We start from the raw sequence: 15,589 nt of genomic DNA on the forward strand, positions 1-15,589 counted from the left end.
CCCGAAGCGGACGCACTGTGCTCCCCTGTTCTGGGCACCATGAACAGGGTGGAAGAAAAAAAACTTGAAAACCGCCCTGTGAAAACACGAACACAGACTCCATGGGCGAGCAGAACACGCCCTGCCCCCATGAAACGAGCAGGAGGCAGCTGGAGAGACAACAGGAAGAACCTGTCTGCGGGGCGAGATCGAAACCCGATCTTGTACCCTGAAACAAAGCAGCTCGTGAACCCCCCTGTCCTGAATGCTGGACAACCAGGGTTCCTGAAAGCAACGCAGACGTCCCCCCACCCCTAAGAGGGGTTAGGGCATCCCTGCAGGAAGAGGTGGACTGAGCCGCCAGGCCAGACAAACCGGCCTTAGGCTCACCCGACCACAGCTTCTTGTGACCACCGGAGGGCATTAAACCCTTGTCCTGCGCCCCTAAGGCACGAAAGGACCCACAATGTCGTTCACCGGGGAACGACATATGAACTTCGAGACCACTTGCGTCTCCTTCATTTGAGCGCACTTTTGGAAAATCTGTTCAATTACAATGGCGGTGTACTTATGAATACTGCATGACAATTTATGTGCCCAGTTTGCTAACTTAGGAGATACCTCCCATTTGGGGATATCAAGGGAACACTATTTTCCCTCCCTGTCCCTTGTTTTGACATTGGGGTACTCAGTGAATTAAGTGCACATTCATCATAATCAGCTTGGCTGTCACCCTCTCTATGGGTCAACTTTAAGAGGTTGGATGTCTCGGTTCCCCTCCCCCTCTGTGCTCGCTTTGGTGGCGTCACTTGTGTTGCCTCCACCTCCGGCATAAGAAAGGGTTCAGGTTATTTTAAGAAATGTTCACTCTCGAGAAATATCTATGAAAACTCCTGAAGAAGCTATTATGAAGATGGCGAAACATGTAGAGTTGATATTTTCGAGTGCATTTTCTTGATTTTATCATTTTATATTGATGTATTGTCTTGTCCTCACCTTCTATGTGTAATAAAATGTACAATTTTTGAGAATTCAGATTTTTCTCCATCATTTTGCACCGTTAAAGTCCCACTTCGCCCCCCCTCATTGTGTAAAAATAGAATGGTTGCTCTACATAAAGATGGCCTAGGCTATAAAAAGATTGCCAAGACCCTGAAACTGAGCTGCAGCACGGTGGCCAAGACCATACAGCAGTTTAACAGGACAGGTTCCACTCAGAACAGGCCTCGCCATCGTTGAACAAAAAAGTTGAGTGCAGGTGCTCAGCGTCACAGCCAGAGGTTGTCTTTAGGAAATAGACCTATGAGTACTGCCAGCATTGCTGCAGAGGTTAAAGGGGTGGGGGGTCAGCCTGTCAGTGCTAAGACCATACGCCATACACTGCATCAAATTGGTCTGCATGGCTGTCGTCCCAGAAGGAAGACTCTTCTAAAGATAATGCACAAGAAAGCCCGCAAACGGTTTTCTGAAGACAAGTAGACTAAGGACATGGATTGCTGGAACCATGTCCTGTGGTCTGATGAGACCAAGATAAACTTATTTGGTTCAGATGGTGACAAGCATGAGGGAACCATGAATGCCAACATGTACTGTGACATACTGAAGCAGAGCATGATCTCCCTCCCTTTGGAGACTGGGCCCCAGGGCAGTATTCTAACATGATAACGACCCCAAGCACACCTCCAAGACGACCACTGCCTTGCTAAAGAAGCTGAGGGTAAAGGTGAAGGACTGGCCAAGCATGTCTGCAGACCTAACCCCTACTGAGCAACTGTTGGGCATCCTCAAATAGAAGGTGGAGGAGCGCAAGGCCTCTAACATTCACCAGCTCCGTGATGTCATCATGGAGAAGTGGAAGAGGACTTCAGTGGCAACCTGTGAAGCTCTGGTGAACTCCATGCCCAAGAGGGTTAAGACAGTGCTGGAAAATAATGGTGGCCACACAAAATATTGACACTTTGGGCACAGTTTGGACATTGTCACTTAGGGGTGTACTCTCTTTTGTTGCCAGCAGTTTAGACATTAATGACTGTGTTGAGTTATTTTGAGGGGGGACAGAAAATTGACACCGTTTTAAAAGCTATACATTCACTACTTTACATTGTAACAAAGTGTAATTTTTTCACTTGACTGACACATGAAAAGATATAATAAAACATTTACAAAAATATGACTTCCCATTCACACCTGAGACCTTGTAACACTAACGAGTCACATGACACCGGAGAGGGAAAATGGCTGATTGGGCCCAATTTGGACATTTTCCCTAAGGGGTGTACTCACCTTTGTTGCCAGAGGTTTAGACATTATTGGCTGTGTGTTTAGTTATTTTGAGGGGACAGCAAAGTTACACAAGCTGTACCACTCACTAGTTTACATTGTAGCAAAGTGTAATTTCTTCAGTGTTGTCACATGAAAAGATATAATAAAATATTTACAAAAATGTGAGGGGTGTACTCAGTTTTGTGAGATACTCTATACATATATACACACACACACACACACACACACACACAGTATATACAAATATGTCTTGCCATCCACCAAGGTGTATAGTGAAACTCTCCATGAGATAGATCATAAAAATGCCATAGATGTATGTGTGAATAGCACACAAATCAATTGCTCAGGTCCCAGGGCAGGCATACCAGTTAGTCTGCAATGTTTTTCATCTGCTTAAACATGACTTTCTCAAGCAATTGGTCAGTGTTTAATTTTCAAACTATACTTACCAGTACCTATACAAGTTTGGGGCATATCCCCTTTCTGCCTTCATTGGTTTTGTTTTTATTCCTGGGTATGGTGTTAAGCATTTGCCCCCTGGGTTATCAGCCAAATAAAGCTTTGCTGGATGTATTTGTATTGTGTAATAATTTTGATAGTATATATCACTGGTTTATGAATTACTTTCCTTTAAAGTTTTTTCACTTAGTATGGGGAAAGAAGCCAAAATAAAGCCAATTACCAAATATTTGGACCCTGCATTTTGAGAGCACTAACAGATACTTGCAGGTAGGTTGCATCAGCATCAAGTGCCACAATGGTACTTTTCTGTTCACTGCCACACAAAACTGGTAGGGTATGGTTCTGTGCAGGAAATTTCTATCCCTGCTCAGTCACAGCAATCTACCATCATGGGGTCTCAGCTACCCTTCCAGGTACAGTCAATGGTTAAAGACTTATTAAAGGTGTAAAAACCGGAGATGTCGCAGTACACAGTCCATCATGATTACCTCCATATTTCAGATCAAATCCAGAGATAGCTTCAGATTTTTCATTTCCTTTAAGCCCAGATGGTCTGGAGTCCCTTTCTGTTTTTTTCACTGAGGTGTCTCCATTGTCACACTGTACAGACCTTTCCAACCCATAGCGATGGTGACTGCTCTCTTGAGTATAGGACTCTTCAGAACAGCAACTAAAAGAAGGAAATAGAAAAAAGTAAACAAACTTACACTGAAAAAATTGGATTTTTGTACTTACCGTAAAATCCATTTGTCTGAGTTTATCGACGAACACAGTGCTCCATAAATCTTAACTACTGGGTTATATTGTCTCCTCCAGGAGTAGGTCTAGGCAGAATAAAAAAGACCTGGCTAAGCCCATGGGCCGTCCTCAGCTAGGTATATAACCCCTCTCTCTGCTCTAGGTAATCAGTTTAGTAGCAAGCAGTATTAAAAGTATCAAACTCCATAGAGGGGTGGGTGCTGTGTCCGAACTCAGGGAAATGGATTTTACAGTAAGTACAAAAATCCCATTTTCCCTTTCATTGTGTCGACGGACACAGCGCTCCATAAATCATAGCTAGTGGGACGTCCAAAAACAGTGCCAAAATGGAAAATGGGGGTGGGCAAAATAACTCAAGACTAAACATAAGAGCCCTTAACCAGGACACAGGAGTCCCGTCTGAAAAATAATAGGTTTAAAGAAAAAACATCCCTCAAGAGGGAACAGCCCCTCTTAAACAGCAGCCTGCAAAACTTTGCGGCCAAAAGAAGCATCCGCAGATGCCAAAGTTACAACCTTATAGAATTTCGTGAAAGTATGCATGAACGACCAAGTGGCCACCTTGCAAACTTGGGATATTGAAGCCCGATGATGGAAGGCCCAAGAAGCACTGAGCGCCTGAGTAGAATGCGCTGTGACAGGGAAAGGTGGAACCGGACCTTTAATGGAATAGGCTTGAGTCACTGTCTGTCTGACCCATCTGGAAATGGTAGCCTAAGAAGCGGCCAGCCCTTTTCTTGGTCTGTCCATAACCACAAAAAGCAAGTCTGACCTTCGAAAATACTTCGTAGCTGGCAGATAAACCAGAATCGCATGAACCACATCCAAGGTATGCAAAGCAAATTCCTTGGGATGAGCTGGCTTTGGACACAAGGAAGGCAACATAATGTCCTTATGGAAGTTAGAGACAACTTTGGGCAGGAATGATAGACAGGGACGAAGAACCACTTTATCACTATGGACCACTAAAAAAGGACTGCGACAGGAAAATGCCACCAATTCTGATACCCTGTGAGCCGAAGTAATAGCCACCAATGTCACCTTCTGGCATAACGTAGGCAAGGGAATCTTCCAAATATTCTCAAATGGAGGTATCTGGAGAACCAAAAGTACTACATTTAAATCCCATGGTGGCAAAAGGGATCGTACAGGTGGAGCCACATGTCGAACTCCTTAAATGAAGGTACAAACTAAATAGTGCGTGGCTAGGGGTCGTTGAAAGAATATTGCCAAGGCAGACACCTGGCCCTTGATAGTACTTAAGGCCAACTTCGTATCAACGCCCTGTTGAAGAAAGGTTAGGATCCTAGCCGCAAAAAAGGATTGAGGATTAACGTCAATCGACTCACACCAAGAAATGTACGCTTTCCACGTACAATGGTATATCTTGCTGGAAGATGACTTTTCCGCCTTCACCATGGTAGGGATCACTGATCCAGACAGACCTCTATCCCTCAGTACCTGGTTTTTAATAGCTAAGCCATTAAAACCAGTGACTAAAGCAGGATGGTAGATCAGCCCTCGGGACAACTGGTCTTCTCTGAGAGGAAGACCCCCTTTACAGCCACCAGGATGATTGAAAGGATGATTGAAAGATCCTCACTCTTAAATGCTCACAGGAACTGCGGAAGAAGCCTTAGCCGAGGATGATACTGGCCTAACCATTGCCCTTGGACACCTGCGGCATCTGTGAGAGGACCCCGTGACCTCGTCACGAACTTCGATATCCTCCTGTGGAGCCGAACCTGCTAAAGGAGCTGCATGTAGGACTGCCCAAACAGAACGGTCTTGAAGGTGGATACCACCAGAACCTGTATGCAAATCGGGAGAGAGAACTGTCTGATGGCAACCAGTAAGTCACGGCCTGTGGTTCCTAAAATTTGTACAGAGGAAGGACCACCCTGGTCAGAATTAAAATCAGACCTAGGTAAATGAATTCCCTAGACTGGGCTAGGGGGGACCTTTAGGTAGTTCAGATATCACCTGAATCTTTGCAAGAATTAAATCCGCACAAGGAGACTCAGGACCTAAAAAACCTGAAAAGGACAAACTTTGTCCCCCTTTCAGGGTACCCACAAAAGAAACATTTTGCAGATCTCCTTGACGCTCACCAAAGAAGTCCACTGGGCCGGAAACCAGCGAAGATGTCCTCCCTATCCCAATAATGGGTGAGGGTAGACCATCATACTGAAGGAGTCTTGGCTGCTGGTCCGGGGAAGCTAGCGCTAGGCTTACCTGACCAAGGTTGCTTGGAACCTCCAGGGGAAGATTTAAAAGATTTCCCTTATTCTCCATCCCAGAAGCACAAAATAATTTTCTATGGGCTGAGAAGGAGGGCCACCGTCTGCGACGGGCCTCCTTCCCTTTCCTTGACTGTGGCAGGAAGGTACTCTTCCCCCCCGTGATACCCTTAATGATGTCATCCAGGGTAGCCCCAAACAAGCAATAGCCTTTAAAGGGCAGATCAATGAGAGCTTTCTTAGAGGCTTGGTCTGCGGACCAATTCTTAAGCCACAGCACGCGCCTAATAACCACCACTGAAACTAAGTTTGGACAGCACAGGAGCTGTATCCAAAGCTGCATCACAAATAAACTGCAACCCATGGACCAAATGGTCCGCAAAATCAACATAAGCAGTGGAGACCTGCTCACCCGCCAGGCCCTGGCGCAAAAACTTGGCCCATTCAGATAGGGTCGGAGACACCAAGGCTGAGACAAAAACTGGCTGCAATGCCGAACCAGCCATAGTAAACATGCTGTGTGCCACAGCCTCTGCTTTCTTTTCAGTCGGGTCCTTAAAAGGACAAGGATTCCTCTACTGGGATCATGGTTGCATTTTTTTCAACCTGTAAACAGAAGGGTCCACAACTGGTGGACTAGACCACTTTTTTTAAAAGTGGCTCCTCAAAAGGGTAACGTACAGCCAAACGTTTGGGGACCACAAAGGTTAGTTTTGATTGTTCCCATTCCTTACATGAAAACCTGTCAAAATAAGGCACATAAGGAAACACCTTTGCAGTACGCTCAGAATTGTGTGTACCAAACGACACAGCCACATCCGTGGCTACATCAGCCGCATCCTCCATTTTTAAAGTCTCACGCACTGCAGTGCTGCTGCGACCACGGAGAAATCATCCTATCGGATGCATCAGGGGGGAGTGATATTAAAACCCCCTGGACAGGCCACATCCACGACGGCATCAGGCTCAGAATCAGATAAGACAGCCTGAGTAGGGGAAGGAGGGGGACATTTCCTCCCGGGCCTTTGCCCACATGCCACTTCCACTCGGGACACTAAGAACTGCAGGACCACCGTCGCTGCAACCATGGGAAGCTGTGGTTCCGAGGGACCTGCCACCTCCATGAGGGGTAGATGTGACCCTGAGGCTCCATAAGAATCACCCAACCGACCACAGGAGCGCCGAAATTTCAAACCCAGCACCATGAACGCTATCCCTTTTCATATGTCCCGGGCACAGGAAGAGGAAACTAAGCAGTAGGAGGAAGAACAGGAGCTTTGGCAACCCCAAAAGGCTTCAGTTGTCTCCAGCATCTCCCAGACTAGGGGAAAATGGCCCCTGTGACATCATCTGGCTACACAAACATGGCTGCCAACTGACCAGCCAGACTAAGGGAAAACAGCCACCATCAGTTACAAACACTGAAGTATGCTGACAAGATCTTTGTCCAACTTTTATTGTTTTACAAGCTGCCACTGAAAGTAGTACAGAAGATCAAGGGATGCAATGGTAAAGTGCTACAAAAGGCAACTTTTTTTTTTTTAGTTTTGAATCGATTTGAGAGGGAATAAAGTGCCTGTCAGTTTGTATTGCTGTCTGTACCCCCCCCCCCCCCCCCCATTAAGGAGTCCTGTCGCAGTTCTCATCAAAAGTCAAAGTAAAAGAAATTCCAAAACTTTGAGTTGAGATCGTAACAAGACTAGAGAGGAAAACTTCCAATGGGACAAACTAGGATTTCCTCACTTAGGAGGGATTTCCTGTTCTGGCTTCAGGACATAAGTGAAGGGAGAGCTCCCCAATAAAACACAGATGGGGGAAAATGGTGGGGTTATAACCCTACCTTACTCCAAAATGGAAAAAAAAAAAAAAAAAGAAAACAAGTTTTGCCTTTAGTGATACTTTAATACAGACCGTTCAAAATGAAAGGACAGTAGGAACAATTATTTTTATTCAAATTCTTATTCACCCACTCTAAGCCAGCAAAAAAAATACAGCTGAATAAAACCCAAATAGCTATACATTTTACTGGGATGAGCAAACTCCAGAATACCCTCAAGCTTACCAGGAGGACCGCCTAAGGGACATAAAATGGCAAGTGTAAAAACACCACCACCTCCTTCTTAAGAAAGATGCCTGTGTCCTTACATTTGCTGTTTGATGTGAGATTTATCCTGGCAGAGGGTACAGCAGATTCCATTAAATTAGGATAATTCTAGCTGCTTATATCCTAGTATAAAATCAGATACCCTTTTATGTGTGTGCTATATTATAAACATTTAACTTGATTATCTGCACTGTCTGGTGTACCCTTAATATTTCTCTTGGATACTTGTATTGAGTATGCAAGATTAGCATTTGTGACAAGATATCCAAGACTGTATGCCACCCATGCCACTGATTATGACCTTTGGATGTAGAGGTAAATGCATTGCATTACACTATTTTATAGATATGCAGTTTTTCACAGGAAAAACAAAATTCCAATACCTGCTCTTCAGTGAAGCAGAGCTCTGGTAGTCATTATGGGAATTTCCGCTGACTTTCAATGGCTTTTCTTCATAATTAGAAGATTCAACTTTGCGGCGGTCCATTAGTGGCCTCTGACTAGAGAAACTCCTCTTGGATAACTCTCTCTTTTCAGAAAAGCAATTTCCAGAGAGGTTCCCTTCACCATCCAGATCCCCAGGCCTTTTCTCACTAAAGTCACTGCTCTCGGATGCAGTTTCCCAGTCTTCATTGACATGGTCAGCATTATGGTAAGATCTCTCTGGTGGTCCAGATATTTCACCCAATGATAATTTGGAACGGGCCTGCCAATGGTCATGATCATTTACAGCACTGCTCATTTCCTCACCAGTCAACTGACCAAGAGTCTCTCTCTCTTGTCTTAGGCGCCGAAATCGGGGAGGCTTGTCTTGACGAGGAGGCCTTCGTCTTCCAAAAGACCTTTTCTCTAAACTATCCCTATCTGAGCAATCATCTTGAAAAACAGACCGCCTATCATCTTGGGCTTCATCAAAACCTCTGTTGTGGTAGGAATCAGAATACCTATAGTCATGCACATAGTCTCTGTCTGTGTTATGGCGGGATCCATAAGACGCAGTTGGTGCATTGTACTCTTGCCAAGAGGAACCTCCAGATTTGGAACTCCAGTGTGTAGAATCCTTGGATGTGAACGGTCTTCTGCTGTAACTGTTGCTAAGTCTCGGTGGAAGGGATCTGCCAAAGGCCCTTGGGGCCCTGGATTTTGAGTCAACACTATTTGGTTCATCTGAGTAATTTCTATTAGACCTCCATGAACCTTGGAAGTCTCCTTTTGAGTCTTCAGTTTCTCTTTCAACACGGGGAGGTTCGTTTCTATCCTCCGCTCCCCGCTGACGCCTACGTTTGGGCAGTTCCTCATATTCAGACCCTTCACTGTGTGTTTCACTAGCAACACGCCTTCGGGAAACCTTGCCCCTGAATTCTTCAGGGGGATTGAATTCCCGAAGAGCCCGGCCTCTGCTCATTCTTTGTCCATTGTAAGAGGCAGCTGAAGCCCTTCCACGGAAAGAAAAGTCTCTAAAACCTTTACCTCTACCACGACCATGGCCCCGACTACCAAAAGCCTGCTCTTCGTCTATGAAAATCCAATTGCTCCTCTTGGTTTGGGGTGCAGGGTTCGAATCACGGGAAGCTGGCTTACTGCTCCAGGTTCGCTCAGTTTTTTCTTGAGAGGCTTTCTCCAAATCCTGGACAGGAGGCTGTATCTGAGGCTTGTCCTCTATAGTCGAGCTGGAAGAAGAGCTTAGGGCAGGGGGTTCTACTTTCGTCACACTATCCAGCTTAGAGAGTAGCTTTTCTTTCATGGTTTTAAGAGGTTCTTTTGTTTCAGGCTTTGCTTTCTCCAGCTCTTTCTCCTCAACTTTAAGAGCCTTCAGAACTGGCTTCTTTATTGGACCGGATCGCCTGCTTCTCCCAGTATTTTCCGAATGCTGCTGGTTATTGGTGTTGGCTGACTCTATCCGCCAACCTGTTTCCACAGTGGAGTCCTGTATTCCTCCATCTTCCTTTTTCCATGTTTCAGACCCAGACCCCATTGCCTGCTCCTCTTTTGGAAGCTCTTCATCCACACTGCTGGATGTATCCAAAGACTTCTGATGACCATAGCACCAGCCATTAAACTGAGCTTTCTTATTTACAAAATCAGAGGTCCTAGACTGTGCACAAGTTTGCTGCCCCTTGCTTACTCCACACTCTGCCATACTTTCTGTTTGCTGGAACGAGATTTCGTGACCCCTTCTCTGAGGTGAGATGCAACTGAAATTTCCACTAGGTTTCTTTTCATAACTGCTGGATTGCAAATATTCTTCTCGCTCTTCTAAGGGTTCATGGTGGGTATGTGTGCCCTCTGATCGTTCCCTCGAAGCAGAGTAACAGTTTTCATTCCTGAAAGTCAGAAAACAAAATCTGTAAGCACATAAATTAGGATTTATAGTTTACCTGTAAAATCCTTTTCTTGGAGTACATCACAGGACACTGAGGAGTTCATAATCATGACTTTTGGGTTACGCTGCCACTTTAGGTGAATGGACACTGACCAAAAAAGGCAGAAGTCCCCAACCAGACATAACCCCTAACAGCCTCACCAAGCCTTGGTTTTGTGACAAATGAGGAAAGCATGAAAAGAAAGATTTATATGTAATTTGATGTACTTCAAGAAAAGGATTTTACAGATAAACCAAAAATCCTAATTTCTTAATTGTACATCACCGGACACATAAGAGTTAATATTAATGACTACTTGGGATGTCCCAAAGCACTGAACATGAGGGAAGAACTAAGCAGCAACAAGGCCAACACACCCAAAATCCCCAAGCAGAGAAGAGGGGAACCCCAATACAAAGCCGTCTACAAGACCTTCTGCATCAGCAAAGGCATACTCATCAACCCGCTACAACCTAGTAAAAGTATGAAGAGAAACCGAAGATTCATGCTGAATAACCCAGGAAGCACTGACACTTTGGTGAAATGGGCCCTAATTGGAAAAGGAGCCTTGCCCTTGGTACCATAGGCCTGAGAAAAAAACTGACAAATTCACCTAGGAATAGTGGATTGAGCAGCCTGACTCTTGCAAAGGGCCCTCAGGCTAAACAAACAGGAAATCAGACTGTCAAACGAAGCTGTAGTCTTCAGATAAATAGCTTAAATAACCTCCAAAGAGTGAAGCACCTTCTAATAAGACAAAAGGACGGCTACACAATGTCCTCAATCGGGTGAAAAGAAATTACCTTAGATAGTAAAGATCGAGGCATCACCACCACCTTATCCTTGTGAAGAACCAGAAAAATGCGAGCAGAGGTAATAGCAACCAAAAAGAAAATCTTGCAATTAAGAGGCGGGAGTTTCTCAGAGGTTCAAAGAGAAGTCTGCAAAACCAATAAGAACAAATGAAGGTCCCAGGGAGACAAAGGGAGAATCATAAGAGAAACAATCCATGTGAAACTCTGAACAAAGGCTTTAATTAAGGAATGAGATGCAATATGCCTCTGAATGCACGGCCAAGAAAAGACACCCCCAGACAAAACAGAAGGCCGACCAAAACATGCCCCACGACATTGTCGGTAATGACACTTATGAGCTTCACACTAAGTGAAATAAGCCTTCCATGTAGGATTGTAAATCTTTCCGGAGGTCAACTTTCTAGCCCTGCAGAGGCTCGGGACATTAAACTGTCCAACTTGCTATTGAATCTGGTAACCAAGCGATCCACATCCAGCATTCCCCAGCACAGACAAATCTCTGAACTCTTCTAGTTGAAAGGTCCATTCTCCTAAATCGAAACTTTCAGCTGAGAACATCCGCCTGCCAATTTTCCACAAAGAGAAAGAGCACAGAGGAGCAGGCCTGAACATGCAGTTTTGCCCAGGATAAGATCAGGTCTGCTTCTTCCTCAGCAGCATGTCTTCTTGCGCCCTCCAAGATGGTTAATATATGCCACAGCCATGGCATTGTCTAACTGCACCCTGACAGGGAGAGCATGAAAGCATACAGACCAGTGTATGAGAGCCTGCCAAAACGCCCACAGTTCCAGGATGTGGATCGTAAAAACGTCTGCTCCTTTAATGACCACGTTCCCTGAACTGAGAGATTCTCCCAAAGACATCCCCGGCCCAACAGGCTGGCATCCATCATTTAAGACCTACCAACTCATCGGAAAGGAAAGATTACCTGGCATCCAACATCTGTGTGGATTCACATCATTTCAACGTCAAACTGGTCTTGGGACTCAGATGCATTGCAAGATCCAAGTGCACCCACAAGTTATTGATCTGCAAAGTTCTGGAGTGAAACTTGGCATTGGGGACCGCATCAAAAGGGGCCACCATCCCCAGCACTTTTATATGCATACCGAGATATGGAAACCTTCTAGCATCCATACAGAGTCAAACTTAACTTGGAGACAGGCATTTTTCCTATAGAGCAGTAACTTTGCCAGGGTCGTATCTAGGACAAAACCCAAGTTGTCCAGACTTAAAACGACAATACATGGATTGAAATTCAGTTAATTCAGCAGGCACCAAACTCATATTCGATCCATTATTTGGCAGGTGGGTTGCAAAGAATTCAATCAACATCTGCAAAACCAGCCTGTCAGATTTTCCCCACTTGATCAGTGCCACTGGCTATAGCCAGCAGCGCTGATCGGTGTATTCAGATGGTGGAGAAGTCCCCCCGCTGTAAGAATACAATAGCTAAGCGGGGAGAATTCTATTCACCTCAAATGTGTAGATGGGGGAATTAAGCCTTTTTTCATTCAACCCGCTGGCTGAATGAACAAAAAAAAAAAAAAGAAGACTCATGTATAGGCTACCTTAGAGGCGGAACTAAATTCCAAAGGTCCGACACTATGAATTTTTGTGACTTCAGGAACTTAAGACCTTTGAGGTCAAGAATAGGCCAGACGTCTGCGTTTGTCTTTAGAACAGGAAACAGGTTGGAATAGAAGGCATGAGTCCTCTAATAGTACTGGAGCAATGATCCCCTGGGACAACAGTCTTTTCCAATGTCACAAAGAAAATCAGTCCTTTTTTTGAATCCAAAGATACCATAACCATAACGCATTGGAGGGGGAAAGCAGCAAAACTCCAGCTTGTAGCCTCTGAACATCACACTGCAGACTCAATTGTCTGTGACTTCCCAAGACCAAACAGCTGCAAGGGATCATAGACATCTCCCTTTAATGGTGAGAGTGGGGATGCCTCTGCACTGAGTGGAGGATTTGCCTCCAGAACCGGAGGAAGCAGGGCCCAGTTCTTACAAAACTAGGACTTAAGCTTTGGTGTGGAGCCCAAGGCTGGCTGCTTTAAAAATGAACCATTTCTTGGACTTCTTTAAAAGACTGGAACCTCATCCAGAGGGATCATCAGGGTCTCGTATAAATCTGAAATAGCCAGGTCAACAGCCAGAGAGCTCCATTTTCTGTAGGATACTTCCTCCATGGGGTAATGGTGAGCCAACCATTTTTGTGATTAAAACCCCCTTATCCAGGTGAGCCCAATCAGCACACATCACTCCTTGTGAGGGTGCACTAGGAAGGCTTTGGGAACTTTAGATGGTTGCCAGGATCCAAAACCAGTGACTTTAGGGGAAGAAGATTCTGCTCACCGTACAGTTCTGGACCCAAGGATTGCGCCTGGAGGGGCTCATCTACAGAGGATTCCCAGTCTTCAATGATATCCACTTCCTACTTTTTCAGAGTTTCCTTTGACGCCTCATCCCACTTTAAAAAGGGAAGAAGGGTAAGAAGAGCGCCCAAGTTTGCAGTCTAGATATGGCTGCAAAAAATTCCTCCCGATGCTTTTGCAGACACACTCCACAACACACTGGTCAGTCTGAGGAGTACCTTTAGTGGTAGACTGTTACAAACACGATGCACCACAGAGCGACAGAGGAAATCATTTTTGTCTTTGGCCATCAAATTATATATTTCTTCTCTGTGAGTGCTGGACACAGGGGTTTTAACGTGGACTTATAATCCAGATTTTTAAGTGCATCTGTATCTGGTTTGTATTAGGTTAATTTAGGTGTAACAATCTTTGGTCTAATATTTAGGGAAAGCAATCTAATATTTGCATTTTTGTAGTTTGATTTTTTTTTTTTGTTCAACTGGTGTTACTTATTCAAAGTAGTGTTTAATAGGATGGTATGATGATTATTATAATATAGCATTTAATTAATTTTTTTTTCATTTCAGTTCATGTTATTGTATATATTAACTTCTTGTTTGTGGAGATTCAGATTTGTTTTTGTGTTTTAGTTTGTTCTTCGTTGAATATAAATTGTAACCTAAATTTCTCTTCAAGATTAATAAAGTATTCTGAATCAGAATTCTGAACCGAAGAGAAATAAGCAGACTAGGCCTATGAAACAGTGGGGACAGCAGATAAGGACAGGCATGTAGAGCTAATCAGACCCCTATGGGGCCCATATACCCCAGAAGAAAGTGGCCATTCAGCTGTTGGCCTAAACCAGAAAGTGTGTGGCAGCATCTCCCAAAAAGACAAGTGCCCCTGCACTTGCTATGTCCAGATGAGAAGATATCAATGCATACATTGCTGGTAGGAGGCAGGATAGCACAGATCTAGGCTAGAGTCAGTGTCTGATACAGAAACTACTTGTATGGGAACCAGAGTCACAATGGTGTTCACGCATGTGTAGAATGTCACATTGTCAGTGCACATGCTGTACTGGACTGCCCATTTAAACACATTGCTGCAGTCTGTATAGCACTCCTTAAAAAAAAAATATATATACATCATTCAGCCACTCTCGTGACTGCCCAAAGTCTCCAAAACACTACAAAGAGGGGCTGCCACAGCTTCGCATAGCACAGAGGCACTCAGCAGTCCACACTGCAGGGCCATTTTAAACCCAGACTTCATCCATCACTGTTGGCACGTCCTGAAGGGCCTCAAGCACTCGACTCCCCTCCATGAGGATCATTTTCCTGGACCTGTAGGGCACCCTGCCATCAAAATCAGAGTGTACTGTACACCAGAGGTCACTGCCTGCAGGATCCAGTATACATTACAGGCCATGTCCGCTCTTGCATGTAGGGTCTAAATACAGTCCCCTCATGGTCTGCTGGCCACAGTGACTGACCTGGATTTAGTACACCACTGCCCTGGTAAGGGTGCATGAACAGGCTCATAGATGTAGGAACAAAGGCCCAAAAAAAAAGAGACTCAAGAATCACGGAAGCTACCATCATCTTCAGACACTAGCACAAAGCTGCGGCTTTGTTGAGCTGGGAGGAGTTATGTCTGGGTGGGGATTTCTGCTTTTTGCCCAGTGTCCATTCACCTGAAGGAGGCAGGATAACTCGCGTAGTCCTGAACATTGACTCCTCTCTGTCCTGTGATATACGCTTAAGAAATACTTAATTGGGCTACTTACATAACCATCTTAGGGCACATGCTAACCCACATCTGCAGGATAAAAATAAAAAAAGAATTCTCATGTGCCTATACTTACTGTTCACCTAAAAGTTCTATTCATTTTGAGGCAACGTTTTCCAAATGTAAAGTGCTTCCAAGTTAAATAAAGAATTAAACATCTAGAATTGTTTCTCATTCTGACGTTATGTGGGCTCTGCTGGAAAACTATAAATTGCCAGTGCGGACCGGTCCTTTTGTAAATACCAGTTGCCTGTATTCCATGCTTATTGATAGGGTTTAACATTTTCTGATACAATAATCTAGAATAAGTATTCAGCAAGTGAAACTAGAACAACTAATTTGCAGACTGGTTCCAGGTCAGTGACTCAGGCTCGGTTCACATTTATGCGATGCGGGAAGGCTGCGAATTCGCAGCCTGTTCCCGCA

The 15,589-nt window shown here is 44.7% G+C and overlaps 1 protein-coding gene across 1 annotated transcript in view; it reads right to left on the reverse strand.

Moving 5' to 3' along the window:
- The window catches only part of PRRC2B (proline rich coiled-coil 2B), a 327,590-nt gene that overhangs the window by 164,954 nt on the left and 147,047 nt on the right, over positions 1–15,589 (reverse strand). Inside the window, exons 15-16 of the mRNA XM_082264226.1 lie at positions 8,211–10,151; positions 3,213–3,394 (exon numbers count right to left, since the gene is read on the reverse strand). Coding sequence (XP_082120352.1) covers positions 3,213–3,394; positions 8,211–10,151 — 2,123 coding nt within the window. The remainder of the gene's footprint in view (positions 1–3,212; positions 3,395–8,210; positions 10,152–15,589) is intronic.

The sequence above is a fragment of the Pelophylax lessonae genome (genome assembly GCF_965119305.1).
Source record: "Pelophylax lessonae genome assembly, chromosome: 7".
Taxonomy (NCBI): Eukaryota; Metazoa; Chordata; class Amphibia; order Anura; family Ranidae; genus Pelophylax; species Pelophylax lessonae.